The sequence below is a fragment of the Barbus barbus genome (assembly GCF_936440315.1).
Source record: "Barbus barbus genome assembly, chromosome: 22".
In the NCBI taxonomy this organism is placed as follows: Eukaryota; Metazoa; Chordata; class Actinopteri; order Cypriniformes; family Cyprinidae; genus Barbus; species Barbus barbus.
Genome location: NC_136750.1, coordinates 20,746,942 through 20,763,975, shown reverse-complemented (window position 1 = coordinate 20,763,975; position 17,034 = coordinate 20,746,942). Strand labels below are relative to the sequence as shown.

The window sequence follows — 17,034 nt, the reverse complement described above, 5'->3', positions numbered from 1 at the left end:
TACCTATAATCATTGAGCATATTAATAATCAGCATATGGCTGCTGAAAATTCACTTTTGCCATCTCAGGAATTAATTATATTCTAAAATATACTAAAATTAAAAAATATATATTTTAAATAACTAAATAATAATAATTTATAATATTACAGTTTTTTCAAATAAATGAAGCCTTTGAGAGCATAAGAGAGTCAAAAACGTAAAAACAAAAAAAACAAAAAAACATAATTATTCCAAACGCCTGACCGGTAGTGTGTAGATCTGAATTCCTACATTGTACTGTTTCTTAGAATTTGCAGAATCTAATGATCGTGCTAAACAGCATGATTTCACAATATTTTTATTTTCACAGAAGAAACGTTGGCGTAAACAATCTGTAATCAAAGAGCGATGACATCTCAGCAAACGTCGTCGTCTGTTGATGACGTGCGTGGGGTTTTCCGGGTGCGACGGACGGCTTGAGATGTAGGCTAGTAGGCTAACCGAGAGTAACGTCTAAACACAGATACTACCGCGCGGTTGACTAACGTCAAGATTCAGAGGGTGCGAAGCGAACATGAAGGGGGTAAACGATTCATTTTACAAGGGGTGTTTCTGAAAGTGAAGTCGCCGTGATCAACATAGACTGATATAGCTAAAAATAAAATGTCAACAACGCGGCCCCTCCTCGGGATGAAGCGAATCACCGAGGTAACCTGCACAGAGCCGCCGGGAGGCAGGCAGTCCCCGACCGCCAGCAGAGCGCAGTCCGAGCCGCTCACCGTAGACGAGTTCACGGTACACGAGGACAAGCAGACAGAGCTCAGATGCAGCAAACCGAAGGTCGAACAGGTTTTCCAAGTGACATTCACCATTATTGGGCGTTTGGATCACACAGGAGCCCACGGAAGTAAGGCTTCCCGGCAGATCTGGCTCCAACTGAAGGGAAAAAAGGAGGATGTGTCTAAAGCGAAGGTAAATGAAAGTAAATGGTAAAAAATAAAGTTATATTAAACAATGTTGCTGCTTGTTTTTTGACTGTCAGAAGGAAAACTGACGAACTTAACGTAACTTAAGTTGCAACGTAATAGCTGGAGGAAGCTGATGTCAGAATGAACTCCGCTGCTTCTGACAGCAACATGTTTGTCTTTATTTGACATTTAAGTAAAGGTCTGTGGTGAGCTGTAGACACTTTTGTGTCTCGCTTTCCTCACAAAAATAATTTGAGCAATCTTTTAATTAGCTTACTAAAATAATGTTCATTGTCAAACAACTTCAAAAAGGACTGATATTTAACACAATCATTTTCAGAACGAATACTGTACTTTTGGAGGTATTTTGTTTGTTTGTTTTGTTTGTTCTGGTCAAGTTTGTCTTAAAGAAATGGACAACCTGGAGTGGAGTGGATGCTTGGAGATTACAGAGCGCTTTGAAAGTTTGCTCCACTCACATATGTTGATCCAGACAGGTTTTAAGTCTTTACCTTTCTTTGGTGATACACAAAATATGATGCTTTGGCTTATTTGGAGCTTTGGGTCGAGAAGATAAACGGCTACAATTTGGCCAGTTTTTGTCTGATACATAAGGTAACTGATATTATTTCCTTGTGTATAGTAGAAAAGTAATAGCACAGTCAAAATCATAATGTAGTATTGAGCATCAGCATGGATGGCTGTGATTCATACCTGTGAATCACATTGGCCAAATCCCAGCTGTGCTGATACTCGGTACAACAGCACAATTGTAAGTGATATTGCTTGAATAACCCATCACAGTTCTGCTTTATATCATTTGGGAATAACTGTCACCAAACCACATAGATCCATTATAGCCAATGTAAAAGGATTGTGTTTCGCTGGATTTCATAATGTCTCAGCAGACAGAAACATATTTATAGATGATCCAACACTGTACATTTTCATATAGATGTTTCCCGTTAAAGTGGTGTCGAAAAAATGAGTTACCAAGACAGCAACAAAAGACGTGGTTGTTCACTGAACACATGTTGCGTCATCGCCTAGTTCTGACATGCCATTGTTTGCAATTCTACTCCGATCTAATAAGGAAATTATAACCATCAGTGCCAGTAAACCTGGAATATCCTTATTGTTAAGCCATGAAACGGAAACCACTCAGTGGATGTGTTTTGCCACCACGTGCACTTCCTCTTTGTCAAAATATTTTGAATATTTCTAATATTTTTTTCACAGGTATCAATATTATTACCACCAAACTAAAGCGTCAAAGAATTTTCTGTGAAATCACATTGACAGGTGAAAATCTCTTGTCTCCACATCTCAGTGACTTTTGAATATCTTTTGCCGTTTGAATTAAAATAACAGATAGGAGCTGGTATCTGCTTTTCCACCAAACTGTGTCATGAATTTTATCATTAGTCTTTGACAGAGATCTGATTGCTTAGTCAGGAGAAGACGGGAGGCCCCCAGTGTATTTCACTTTCAGTTTTAGTTACTACTCAGAGTAGTGGCTTTTAACCTGGTGTCATTACTGGTACTGTATATGAGTATTTCTTTTACCGTAACTTGCTCGCTCAGATCAAAGAAATAAAAAGTTCAGCAAAAATGTGGCGGAATGGTCCACCCCAAGGGGTTCCTGTGTTGTTGTTTCTTTCGAACTAGTAGGCTTACCCACTCACTCAAAGCCACTCAATCATGTCTTTTAAGTTAAAGAAACTCCAAAGAAGCCCAGTTATCCACATTGTTTTTAACCAGATTATCCTTTTTTTAAATACAGTACTTTTAGGGCTGGAGAATTTGGGAAAATAAGGTTATTTTGATCAAAATAGAATATAAAAAAAGTATACAAGTATCGTTAATAGCATATTAATAAATAGCCAGAAAATAAATTTTTAAGGATATTCCTTGTACTCAGTTTTGGAATATTGTGTAATGTAAAACATAGTAGCTTTGTGTCTGCATTTGGGTGCGGCATCATGCTTGCTTTGGTATGTATTCACACTTTCATTGATATGATAATGGGCATGTGGAATCTCCCTAGGAAGCTGATGTAGCTCTTGGTCATTTGGTCCCTCAAGCCAAATCATATGTGCATTCTAGTTTAAAATAATGAAACCAGTTTGACTTGTTTTTCTTCTGAGAATAATTATTCTAGTGTGGTATGCTTGTGTTGTCATGTCTCCCTGCTCTTTCTTGAAATGACATTTTCTATCTTTCACAATGTATGTGTTGTAATCCAGTCCTGCTGTGATTGTTTTTCAGGAGTATGTGAAAGGCCTGTGTGACCCAGAGCTTCAGAAGGAAGAATGGTACCCAGTAGACGTGCACTGCATTTTTGCTGGTGCTCGTGGACTCTTTTTAGACCGGCTGCTTAGAGACACAAGTGCAGAGGTCCAAGTACTGGAGCCGGGTCGTCTGAGGTTGAGCGGGTGCACGGAGGCCGTCGTCATGGCCCAAAGTCGTGTTCAACAGTTTGTCGCCCTCTTTCGGGAGAAGCGAAGCTTGCCTGCTGACAGAGAGCCCTTGGTTAAGCGCACTTTTAAGAATTTTGTGGAGGATCGGGCCGATAAATATGCCATGGAGCTGCTTTTGCTCCCCAGTGCCCTCAAAGAGGAACTTTTGGGCTTGGCCCAAAGCCCCACACAGCCTATAGCTATCATCGACCTTGAGCAGGACCGCTCCCAGACTAGCACACCCGTAACAGACCTCTCCAACCGTATCCTGGACACCACTTTTGAGGATAAAACCGCAGGTCCTGCGACCACTCCTGATGTCATGCCCAGTCTAAACGGTCGGCCTTGCAACAAACGTCGGTCCTCTGAAAGTGAGCAGAGGGACACAAAGAGGCAATACTCATTGGAGAGGAGAGAAGAGGAGCAGTTGGAAGAGCGACAGCGAGAGCCAAGCCAAACTTGGACAGTTACGTCTGCGAAAGGGGCGCTAGCAACTAGTGAATCGACAAATGAAAGTGAGGCAGTGAGTCCTGAGACTAACTTACGCTGTCTTGTTAACTTCTTCCGAACCATGGGCTACCAGCAGGAGGTGGTGGAGCAGGTGGTGCGTGAGACGGGGCAGACAGAGGACACGTTTTTACTTCTGGAACGAATTGTTGAAGAGACTCATAAGAGCCAGGGAGCACAGCGCACTTCTCGCACGCCCGACCCGTCCCCCTGTGCAAACGCCTCGTCCACCTCTACCTGCGTCAGGCTCAAAGATAAGGAACGGGCACAGATGAGAGCTCTCGCAGAGATCAAGTGCAAAGAAAACATTAGACCTCCTAGTACTAACGGCATAGGTCAGAAGAATCAGACAAGCAGTGTGCCACTAGCTTCTACCACTCTTAAAAGAAACAATGGTGCACAGACTGACGTGTGTGAAGTGATTATCATTGATGACGATGATAACGACTTCACAGAGATAGAGAGGAAGCCCCGAATGGCTGCACTTGATTTGAAGTCAGAGTCCCGGTTTGATTACTTGCCCCGTGGTAGCTCTCAAACAATGGTTCCAGTGCGGATGGAGAGTGTGACCAATCTCCGCAGCTCCTCTCAAGGCCCTCCTCTCCGGAGCACCGACACACGACCAGGATGCTCTTACCAGACGCTCCCTGGAAGGGCACCTTTACCTCGCTCTGAGGCACATAGCACCTCTAAACCAGCACCCCTCACCGGCATTTCTCGTTTCCAGCAGTCCCTGAGAATCCCCTACCGACTAGTCCTACAAAATGAACCGGGCTGCCCTGATCTGCGCCACATCATCATCGATGGGAGCAATGTGGCAATGGCGTAAGTCTCCATAAGATTTTATAGTTTTGGGGGGCAGTAACAGTTCATGAACGTCAAAGAATGTTTAAAAACCGTAATAGTAAATTTGGTGTGCATTTAAAGCTGGAATAAACTGAAAAACTTTTGCCCAGATTTTTGTTCCAATTTGCATTGTAGATGAGTTGATGTTAGTCGCTGAATGTCATAGGCAGTCTGCAGATTTTGAGCAGTTGGAGTTTACAGATTTCACAGAAAATTGCATGGTGTATAGTAGGGCCAGGTGATATGGCCTATGAAAAAAATCCCAGATTTTTTCACAAAAAATCCGATTTACGATTTAAAGGTGACCTATCATGAAAATCTGACTTCTCCAGGTTTGAAGTGTTATAACCAGGTCCCCAGAAACATGAAAAAGATTAACCCAGTAACTTTGTTTTAGTAAGCCTTTTTCTGCAAGCTTCTGAAAAAACAAGCGAGTCTGATTTCGCTCCCTTGGTGACGTGGCAAAGGGATCTCATTATAATATTACCGCCCCTTAATCTGTAAGTTTCCACCCACTGTGCCGTCATTTTGATTTTGCATGCGACAGCGGTATACAGTTCTAATGCCATGGTGAAAGTTTGAGCAAAACATGCTAACTGTTCTGCCTTTGGCTGCACAGACGAGCACAGAACACTATTTAGTCCCAGCCTCAGAGGAGACAAGAGAGCAGTGGATTTATTGATTTATTTACTGTATGCTGCTACCACACAGATCTAAAATAATCATGCAATTTATTTCCCAGCTGTTTACCTTCACAGACATAACTGACTGTTTTTGTAACTCGTGTGTTTTTAACGTAAACTTGTGTGTGAATGAGAACTTAGTTTACTCGCATGCTGTGACAGCAGCTTTCTGTCCATGTGCTTCGGATGTGTACGCTCAGAAAACCGTATATCAGAAGTTTAAACTCGTATGGTTTAAAACGCATGATTTCACCGTGATTAAACATGATAATCTGAACCAAAACAGATGTTTTTAGCAGGTATGAGCTGAAATGGCGCAGCTCTATTCTGGAAAGGGGGCGAGAGCTGCAGCTCAATTGTATTTAAAGAAACAGGCGCGAAAATCAGAGTGTTTCTGCTTCCACTCAAAATAGGCATTTTTAAAATGATATTATACATGATCTGTGGGGTATTTTTGAGCTGAAACTTCAGACACATTCTGGGGACACCAGAGACTTGTATTACATATTGTAAAAAGGGGCATAATATGTCTTCTTTAAATACATTTTTTTTCCCTACTTAAAATCAATCTGCAGATGACAAAAAAATTGTTCAAAACAAGTTTTAACTTTATTTCTCGGATTTGATCTGGATTTCCCCCTTGGGGTTAAAGTGCAATCAGAAACAACAAGCCAAAAAGACAAGATGGCAGGCCCTGCCATTGTAAACAGTGAAATGTAACATAACAGTGTAACATAACATAAAATTATGTGAACCTTTTTGATAAGTTTTCTTTAAATACAAGTTTAACATCTTGCTATTCAGTAGATAGGAGGTAGTTCTGATAAAGTGCAAACTAAAAATTCAACAGCATTAAATATCAGTGACTGTACGGGGTTTTTTGGCGGGAGTTTGGCGAATGATTTGCAGATGCTGAGCACCACTGACAAGCATCTGATCTTGTAAAATGTGTAGTAAGTACTGCCGCTCCATAGTATAAACAGAGCGTACGTGCGATCGTGAATCTCCAAAGTGAAACTAAAAACCAATCGTACATTCAAAAGCAGTTTCAATGCAGGTATAATAGCGGTCCCCTGATGACCCCAATTTTATATACAGTATGATTACCCGATGATAAAACTACGAGAGAAAGTATTGAAATACATATTTTCCTCCCATCTCGTATTTATTCCCTGTAAGGAGTTCCGTAATACACGTCATTTTCTTTCCGTATGCGGTATTGGGATGTGGTGGATTGCGGGGAATCATGATGCCGGCTTAACATCAGAACAATTTGAGGGTGGGAGTAGTTGAAAAGTAGTGTGTGGTCCTCAAACATTTAGTTTATGATGCCCTAGTTTTTCTTGGTAAACATATCCAAAGCAAGTGTATGATGCCTGGTGTTTTAAAATCTATTCAGATTTTAGTTTAGTAGTGTATTCCATCCTTTACTCATCCTCATTATTTTTATTAACATTAGCTAGCAATAATCATTTACACAGAAACCAAATTAAAAGTATTCAAATGTCTCCCCACTCTGTCAGTTCCAAATTGTAATTAGTTATTTTTTTAGTGTAAAACAAAAGTATGAGCACAATTCATTTACTAACATTCAATTTTATTATATATATTGACATTATAATGGGCATCATCCACCCAGCTTTCTAGATTCCAGCCATTGAAAAGTTTTAATTTAGTTGGTTGACAGCACAAGTTACTGTAAAACTCCCAAAGTTACCAAAAAGCACCATAAATGTAGTCTATTGAACATCGTTTTGAAAGCACAAAAGTTTTGTGTGAAGAACAGACTAAACTTTCTGTCAGAATCAACTAAATTTCGGCCCGTTCCTCACAGTCTATCAAATAGGTTGAAGACTTGAAGGGGGGTTGACAGATCCTTGTCACTGCTGCCTTCATTGTTTGAACATTTTGAACATAATTCAGAATTTCTCTTTGTGTTGCTTGGGAGAATGAAAATCATGATGATGACTAAATGACCTATGCATTCAGTATTTGAGTTCAGCCTTTGAATAATGCTTGTACTATGAAAACATTGTAAAGGACAGGTGTGATTGATGCTTTTTTTTGGAGACTGTTTGAGGGAGTGTGAAAATGTTGGTGGTGGTGAGTGTGTAAGTGCCCATAAAGGTTAAAGTAAGTCACATCCAGTAAGCTTTCTGTGTGTGTGAGTATATATGAACTCTAGTATGCAAGTGTTTGTGTTTGAAAACCTAAAACCAGGTGCAACCCCCTTTTTCCTTTCTTCATAACAGTCTTTCTCACCCCCCCCCCCCCCTTCCTATCTCCCTCCCACGTAAAATGGCAACCTCTTTTGTGGGTCTCTCCCCTTGTCATCCCCCTATTTTGCCCTTTAAGTGGCTTACCGGAGGTGACTGCACTTCTTAGAAGTACTAGTATGGAAACTGAGGTGTTATACGGGGTTGAAAAGAAGAATATCTTTTTAGACCCTACTAGTGAAGTCTAATTGAGGAGAAAAAGGTATATCGTGGGATGTGTCGTCAGGTGGGATTTTTTTTACACCATAAGGCCTTTACCTCAACAAAATACGTGGGCATATACTAGAAAGATCTGAAACAAAGTGTATTCTTGAGTTTTAAGAATGCTCCCACTCAAATAATAGCAAGAAACTAAAGGGGTATGTGTAATGCGAAGGTTTTCCTTAACTACTCAAGAAACAAAGTCATTTGGAAAGTTAAGGACTGTTGCAGAACGCTCATACCTCAACTAATTATACCATATTATCCTTGCAGAGCAGTGAACAGTCAGTTTATCACATGTTCAGCCAGTCTTGAAGGCAACAGCTCACACAGGGTTTCTCATGGCTGATTTGTATGCTTGCATGATATTTGAGATCTGAATCCTCAGGTGAAATCTTGTTGCCATAGCAGCCCAAATATGCAGTTGCCAAGATCCGCTGCCACAGCAGATAGGAAGGATGTCAATATCTTGCAGTTGAAGATGAAAGGCAATGTGAAGGAGAGGCCAAAGGTCATGGACTGAAACTGGTGCAGCATATGTACAGTTCCTGATCCTGCTGTAATGATGTTGCTTTGGCCTGGCACGTGTCCAGGATGTTGTTACGGTTTTAATTTCTCATTTCACCTTTCTCAAGTAGTATTGTTTTGAAAAGAAAGGTTCCTCACTAGAACTGCACGATTCTGGATAAATTGTGAATCACGATTTGTTTTGTCTCAAATTGAGATCACGATATTCCCACGATTCTGAACATAAATTAACGCATAATTTACAAAAGGCTGAGACAAAATATTAATTGCTACAGCCAGTTTAAGAGTGTTTAATTAATTTTTAATTGTTAATTTAAATATATAAAATATTTATTTAAAATAATATATTTAACTAAACCAATTTTTCATATTAAAATTATGAAAAATTGGTTTGAATGAATGATTCAATGACTCACTCAAATACTTCACTTGTTTCATTACTGGATAAATCAGCATTTTTGAACAAATCTCATGAATGAATGATTCAATAACAAATGCATTTTTAACAGTCACTTGTCTCCACCTAGTGTCTAAACAGTGTAACCTACACAAACGTTATTTGAAGCCTGAATTACTTTTAAAAGGTGATTTGCTCTATTTTGATCGCTACTGTAGACATCAATGTTTATATTCAAACTGTAAACTTTCATCCCAGTATTTCTGTGATAATATGAATGAATTGTAAGACAGAAATAATACTGTGTAGTTGAGAGAAACTGTTTGTGAAGCTGTTTCTTACCTACATGATAACAGCTCTCTGTGCCAGCGGCAGCACGAACGCAGATTTGAATGTTCCGGTAAGGTTTTTTCAAAGGTTTAGTAGACACGGGCGAATCGTTGACATTGAGAAATGAGATCACGTGGATGTTTGAATCGAGATCGCGAGAATCGAGATTAATCGTGCAGCTCTATTCCTCACACCGATCTACACTTTTTTTACACTGATCTTTTTGTTTTGATATATTCCACGCACTTGTGCTACTTCTGACAACAGGACAAATGGATTTGATCATTTACATTGGCGCATCCAGTGTTGCGCACGGTGCGATGATGATTGTGCCCAGTGTAGTCACATGGTCAGTCAGTACGGACACAATCTACAGTCATTTTGCACAAAGGACTACCTTTACAGCTTAATTCTTGAAGTCTCTTACCTGTCCTGTCAGTGCAAGATAATCAGGTCAGAGTCTACAGTCACAGGATAAGGTCTTCATATGGATGAGTTAGAGGTGAACCACGTGGGTTTTTTTTGTCAGAAATACAAGGGAGAAATGAAAGGTTTTTTTGCATATTTAGCAATTTACATTTCCAGACTGGGAAAGTTATCTGACTTTTTACGTCAGCGGTCGTTGATTTAGTAACACTTCCTGTTTAAAATAACTTTCTCTCATAGAGGGAACTTCCCCGTGACCCCTCTGTGGTTCAGATGGTGTGTCTCTGTGTGGACCGGGGGAGGGATGTGTGTTGACGGCTGCACATCTCTATGCGTGTGTCATTTTGTCTAAGCGTTCTGAATGGATGGAGATGTGCATCTATTTTTGCACCCTTTTGCGTCAATTGTGTCTAATCGAGATTTGGCGAGGTAAAAGGAAGTAAATTGGTAACCACTGTTCTCAAATGCATTTACATATGTACTTATCTCTATCAGTGGTATCAGATGCATTGTGAAATTGAATGCAGAGCCGTTTCCTGATTGAGCAAATTGATATTCAGTAGGGAACTTTTGTCTTTGGTGATTTAATCAGCCCTCTAGGTGAATTTAGCCTGTTTGAATATGAATGTATTACACCTTTTACTGCATAAGGGAATATATCGTATACTGCCTGGCATTTAAAGATTGTGAAAACAGAATGCATTGATAAATGTTTTTTTAAAAACCAGCAGTTACACTGTTTCCAAATTACCTCACTATATTTACTGTCATCCATTTATCATCTTAGTAATGTAGAATTTTTATTCCAGTCCTGTCAAATATGAGTCTAGAATGAATGAGATTAAAAAACAACTAGTGGTTTATTTATGGCTGCACATCCATAAGTGGAAAGTCAAGTGGAAAGAAACATTGTGTTGCATTGTGGGCTACAGTATCCCACTCAGTGCACTACACGTTAACAAAAGCAGTAGGTCCTCCAAACCTTTCTTGTACACAGAAAATGGTCACACAGTACACAATATATGTCTAGATACTGCTAAAATTGTGTTAATAGTTTGATAGTATGCTATTCCAAACTGGTTGTGACCTTTGACTTCCCTATTTGCTGTCACTAGGCATGGACTCCATCGAATCTTTTCTTGTCGTGGGATCGCCATCGCTGTAGAGGCCTTCTGGCGCAGAGGGCACAGAGAAATCACAGTCTTCGTTCCTCAGTGGAGACAGAAAAAGGACCCCAACATCACTGGTAGGAGCTCAGTTTCCTTCTGTCGTTAGATCGGCAACATATATTTGGAGTCAAAATGTGATATATTACATATATTGTTACAGAACAACACTTTCTGAATCAGCTGGAAAACCTGCGACTCCTATCTTTCACCCCGTCTAGAGAAGTGTGTGGACAGAGAATTTCCTCCCATGATGACAGGTACAAGATCCAGCTGCTAAAAGAGTCGTCTAGAATTTTTTCTGTCTGTTCCTCAACACACTACAGTACTAGACAAAATAGTATTTAGTTTGTGGCTTAGTGTATTGATTTTCAATGACGTTTCTGGAAATCACACAAATGTACTATGTGTATAAAATGTCTACGCACAAAATAGAGATGGGACATCAAAAAGTGCCATTTCCCATGCACACATCAGTTTACAAAAAATAAATTTGATGTAAAAATATGCGCACTGCATATTGTCTTTTGTATCGGCACAGACATATTTACAGTGTGTGTCATCTATTTTCCTATCTGGATGCCAATATGGAAATAATATGCAGATGAAGTCATCCATAATAAAAACAGGTGGTGTGTATATGGTTATTTCAAGAGCAAGTGGGTAGAATTGGAAAATCTGAGAACGTTGAGGATTAAATATGCACGATGTTTTATACATGCCCTAGGTTTTTGTCTATCCCCTGCTTGAGCTGTGACCTTCTTCACAGGTTCCTGCTTCATCTGGCTGAGAAGACAGGAGGGGTCATTGTCACCAATGACAACCTGAGGGACTTTGTGAACCAGTCAGAAGCATGGAGAAGGATTATTCAGGAGAGGTAAGAAGAACAAGATGTCCAGAAGACCAGCAATAATTTTTTTTTCTAATGTCAATAACACACTACCATTCCAAAATGTGGGGTCAGTAAGAAAGAAATTAATACTTTTATTTAGCAGGGACATATTAAACTGATCTAAACTGACAGTGAAGACATTTCAAATTTTACAAAAGTACACTACCAGTCAAAGGTTTTTGAACAGTAAGATTTTATTTTCTTTAAGAGTTCTCTTCTGCTCACCAAGCCTGCATTTATTTACAGCAAAAGCAGTAATATTGTGAAATATTTTTACTATTTAAAATAACTTTTTAAGTTAAGTTTAAGTTAAATTTATTCCTGTGGTCAAAGCTAAATTTTCAGCATCATTACTCCAGCCTTCATTGTCACATGGTCCTTCAGAAATCATTCTAATATGCTGATTTTGCTGTTCGAGAGAAACCTTTTTTATTTTTTATTATTATCAATATTTAAAGCAGTTGAGTACATTTTTTCAGGATTCTTTGAATAGAAAGATCCAAAGATCAGCATTTATCTGAAATAAAAAGCTTTTGTAACATTATACACTATACCATTCAAAAGCTTGGAATTTTTTCTTTTGAATGTTCTTAGAATCCACTGTTTCTAATAATAGAATGATTTCTGAAGGATCATGTGACATACAAGACTGGAGTAATGATATTGAAAATTCACAGGTATAACTTACATTTTAAAATGTAGTAATGTAAAAATATAAAATGGTTCTTTTAAACTGTAATAATATTTCATCATTTTGAGGTTTTAACTGTTTTTTTGTTTGTTTGTTTGTTGTTGTTTTTTAATCAAGTAAATGCAGCCTTTGTAGTGTAAGAGAATTCTTTCTAAAACAATAAAAAAAATCTCACCGACACTAAATATTTAAATGGTGATAGTGCTCAGTTAACATTTGTTCAGATTTAGAGCTCATTGTATGGATTTTTCAGACTCTTACAGTTCACCTTTGTAGAAGATCACTTTATGATCCCAGATGACCCACTTGGAAAGAATGGACCTCACCTAGACGAGTTTCTGTTTAAAGACCGTCGGTGAGTTCAAAAATACACAGTTTTGCTAAAAATAATACCCAGCAGTGGTTATCACACATTCCTAGTCTCATCTGTTACTCAAAGCAGAAGAAAGCTGTCCCCTCATAACTTTTCTGTCCTCTCACAGAGGTAGTCCCATAATGGCCCCACCGAGGACAGACATTCGGGCAACCCCGTCAGTATACGACTCAGCAGCGCAGTCCACAGCACATCCCTCTTCCCCTTCCCACTGGCCACACTCTGGACCTCCAGACTGGCACCTTCCTCGACCGTCCCCTTCTCCACCTCCACAGCGGTCGCCCTCAGAAACCACAGAGCTCAAAAGGAAGTTGTACGACATCTTTCCTGACCAAAAGCAGCGAATCGACCGTATCCTCAGCGACAACCCATATATGAGGGACCTGAATGCTCTGTCTGGCCTTTTGCTGGGCTGACACACTTTTACACCCAAAATTGCAGTTTCCACACTCTTGTGCATGGAGGTCACAGGGCTTTTTGTATTATTAATGAATACCATGATGGAAAAGCGCTGCTACAAGCTTTTGTTTGTTCAAGGGACTTTGTTCAAGCATTTATTTGTTCCGTCAGCTAATTTAGATTATGATATCCGGGGCCCACCGATCGACTGCAAGCACAAAAACCTAAGTTTTAAATTGTTTAAGTGCTTTAAATATACGAGAATGTACAGTCCAAATGGCATATATTTGATGTAAATATTTGTGAAGAATAATCTTCCTTTCCTGTAAGTTATCCATTCAGAAATCTTTATTCTAAAAGGTGTTCCAGCTACACAGTTGTTCTGAACTGGCTTTGCTTTAATTACTGCTGAAGGACAATTTTGATTTGCAGTTTTTGATATGATTGTGCTTTCTGTCATTTCTGATTTTGTAAATATTGACGTTATTGAGCCAAATGAGTACTAGTTTCCAGTCACTCAAAGTGCCCTACTGAAGTGCCCTATCATCTGCTTGCAGGATAAAATTGCTCATTTCCTGTTCACTAATTTTAGTTCCCGTTAACTTTGGTGATGGTGACAAAATGGTATGCTGTTTCTAGGAATCCCTGGAGACCCCCGTATCACCCAAGAGACTGTGAAACAGTTAGATGGTTAAAAAGTTTCCAGATTACTCGGTGACCTGGCATGTCCCTTCTTCTGCCCTGTTGTGCAAGTCACCGTGTTTTAATAGCAAACAGGAAACCATAGCCTTCGTTGATGTAAACCTTTGTCCCAGTTATGACCATCAGAGGGTGCTGTGGGAATGCTACCCCTTTTACCAACATCATTATGTAATGGAGGACATGAACAAAATGCAATGCATAGTTGAAATTCATTGTTTTCTGTTAGAGCATATTATTGCCACCAAAGTGAATTTTCACTGTTATTGTTACTGCATCAGCCTTTCCCTGTCTCTGAAATATGTGTAGCGTTGGACATTGTGAATTGCTATTCAATTTTGGGAATGAAAATGCATAGGCGTTAAACCCACTGAAGCGTCACAGACTCGGCAGGCACTGTGGGTATCTCACAGTATGGCTGCTGAAAACCTTTTGCTTTTTCTGGAAGGCAGTGTTAATAAAGGCTAATTATGTGTTTATCAGGACTTCTGTGGTCTGTGCTTGTTTTTAGGTCTCATTCTGACAAATCAAACAAAGTTAGCATGAACCATGGTTTCTGTAGGTCATAAAAAGGTCTTTAAAAATTTTAATTCTCCTTTTCACAAATGATGACCTTAAAAGGTCTTAAATCAGAGCAGAAAGTCTTAAATTAATAGTCATGCCATTAAATGTTGCAAATGTTGCTAAAAGTAAATATCTTCCTCTGTGTTTGTCTGCTTTTCTATCCATAAATCAAGATACATTTACTCTAGGAAGGAAAAGTATGCAAATGTGTTTTCCTTTTGAACTTTTCTGAGCCCAGTGGTGGATAGTTGTTCTGGTTTTAGCTAGCCAACTGTATCTTACAGCTGTATACTATTGCCATATGGACGTTACTTTGACACACTGACCTTTGTCCGATGACACATTACTTCCTAATTGTCCCCCTGAAGCATACATTTTTTTATGAAGCTGCTTTGAAACGTAATCAATTTGAATTGTATTACATTGATCTGACAGTAGGGGGCGACATTGCAGTATTTTAAAGTCTGAGCCCATACAAGTGCACTAGTCTTTTAAACGCACGTACATGTATGAGTAGTGACATTATGCTTTCACTACTTTTTCCCCCCTCTCTCTTGATCCAACATCTTTGAATATATTCCAGATAATACTTTTTTCTTACCCCATTTGAAGTGTGAATAAATTTCAAAACATGAATGACAGCAAAGATTCTTATGAAACTAGTTTTTGGCAGTGTTACAGTAGGGGTGTCCCTGTCCTTCCTTTGTGACCTCACATGGCGCAGGTGCTCTAAAGTTGTGTAAGATGAGCAAACTAAACCCTAGCCTATTATTCAAATCCTGCAAGCCTTAGCGGAATTTGACTGGTCAACAGAAAGCTGACCAGTCAATGTTTGGAGGGGAAAAAGTCTTGATTTTTGTGAAAGCATAAAGAGGAATGTATAAGACATTATGTATATGGCATGAGCACTCATTGTTTAAGAGTAGTGAGTTTTTTACACTTTTAATATGTTCCCTTTGTTTATTTGGTCTCTTTTTATCTGTATCTATTTAAATGTTACATAGTTTCAGCATACATTTGTAATCAGGATTAAGGATACAAATATTAGCCACTGTTTAGTCATGTCATGAGTGAAAAAAGTGTTTAGTAGAAAATAATGGCTCGACTGGGGAAGGCTTGACAGCGCTTCCCAGATCTAAACAGTTCTGTTTCCCGTCTGTTCCCACTCTGTCCCTTTTTCTGTCGAGCACAGCGATTAAAAACTTTCTTTGTTCAGTCATGGGTGGGCGGTTCAAATGATATCAACATTCCAGAAAAGCTCAGCATTCTCAGGAACAGAATTTCTCCTCCCCAGTTGCTTGCTTCCCTTAAACCTACTGAAATTTCTACCGTCTCCTTTAATCTCCATCTCTTTCTTTTTCTCACCATTTAGTTGGATGGCATGCTTACATAACTAGTCAAAGTAATCCCTACCAGCCCTCCCCCACTGTCCTGTACCCACTGGTTTAAACTCAAACAGCAACGGTGGGACCACTAATATCTGCTGGGATTATCAGTGAAGAAGCCATATAGCCTTTAATCTTTAACCGTAAACATGCCAACATAAGGATCTTAATTGCACATAAAGGAAGCAAGATTGACTGAACACAAGTTCAGAAGAGATCAGCAAGTCATTCATAAGTCGCACAAGTATGCACGGAAACATTTGGTTCTGATAGACTTCATTGAATAGAGGCATTGTTAGTACAGATTATCATTAGCAGAGAGGCTGCAGTGAGTTGGAGAATGTGGATAATATTAGTTCCAGAGGAAAACATCATAGTCTAGATAGTTTGTGGTCATGGACTGTATCCAAAATTTGCAAATAGAAACTGTGCAAGATCAAATGTTGCCTGAGCGTTGAGGCCAGTTTTATCTTAAGTAGGCTGTACATACATTTATTTTACTCAATAGGTGCCAAAATATTCCAACATCTGCATCGTCTAGAATAGGGTTTGTCAAAAGAGGGAAAATAATAGTTTATAAAATATTAAATATTTAAATATTATATTAAATTTAATTTTAAAAGATAGCGTTTAGAAAAATTGCTTTCTAACGCTGGTATCTTGTATAAAACATTGACGGGGTATCTGTGAGTTAAAAAAAGATTCAGTACAATGTGAACTTAAAAGTAAATATTTTCCATACAGTTTCATAATTCTTTGTGTCGAGTCCTATGACAGTATGAATGTCAGTTATCTAAGTTATGTCTTTATAATATCTTTTTTCTCTAATTTTAAATGGTCCCTTTTTTTGTTATTATAACATTTGAGGTTCAGAAAGTTTGAGAGCCCCTGTTCTAGTGTAACTCCACTTACTACATTGTCACACAATGATTGCAATGATTTTTATATAATGTGAAAAAGGAATGGCTACATTCAGGAGTTTGCTGACAGGGCAGTTTCAAGCAGTGATGATGTGAGAGCAGGAGCACTCTGGGATTTTAATACACTAAGGGAAAGAGAAAAATAGACTGTGACTAAATGCTGTTTTGAATCATCAGTGGGGCACCCTGGTTGCTACCGTGGCTAAAGGAGGGGCCACTCCCATTCCTCCATCTGCTCTGCTGCAGAGCTGTAAACAATGATGTCATTTCCTCTCAGGGGCTGAGTTGGCAATTTTGGAAGCTTAAAAGAGTACAGGGCTAATTTACAGTAAGAGTGCTACTG

The 17,034-nt window shown here is 39.1% G+C and overlaps 1 protein-coding gene across 1 annotated transcript; it reads left to right on the top strand.

Annotated features, from left to right (window-relative positions):
• The first annotated feature begins 433 nt into the window (after positions 1-433).
• On the top strand, positions 434-14,306 carry LOC306888726 (NEDD4-binding protein 1). The gene is made up of 7 exons (XM_079447146.1): positions 434-953; positions 3,218-4,740; positions 10,718-10,848; positions 10,932-11,028; positions 11,538-11,645; positions 12,605-12,706; positions 12,834-14,306. The coding sequence occupies exons 1-7, from the start codon at positions 645-647 to the stop codon at positions 13,138-13,140; spliced, it is 2,577 nt and encodes an 858-aa protein (XP_079303272.1). The 5' UTR covers positions 434-644; the 3' UTR covers positions 13,141-14,306.
• The last annotated feature ends 2,728 nt before the right edge of the window (positions 14,307-17,034 follow it).

Bases quoted from the DNA above. Each gene is read 5' to 3' on its own strand.
- LOC306888726 (XM_079447146.1), top strand. From the start codon at position 645: ATGTCAACAACGCGGCCCCTCCTCGGGATGAAGCGAATCACCGAGGTA. The intron at 954-3,217 runs GTAAATGAAAGT...ATTGTTTTTCAG, and splicing joins AGGATGTGTCTAAAGCGAAG to GAGTATGTGAAAGGCCTGTG. The intron at 11,029-11,537 runs GTACAAGATCCA...CCTTCTTCACAG, and splicing joins ATTTCCTCCCATGATGACAG to GTTCCTGCTTCATCTGGCTG.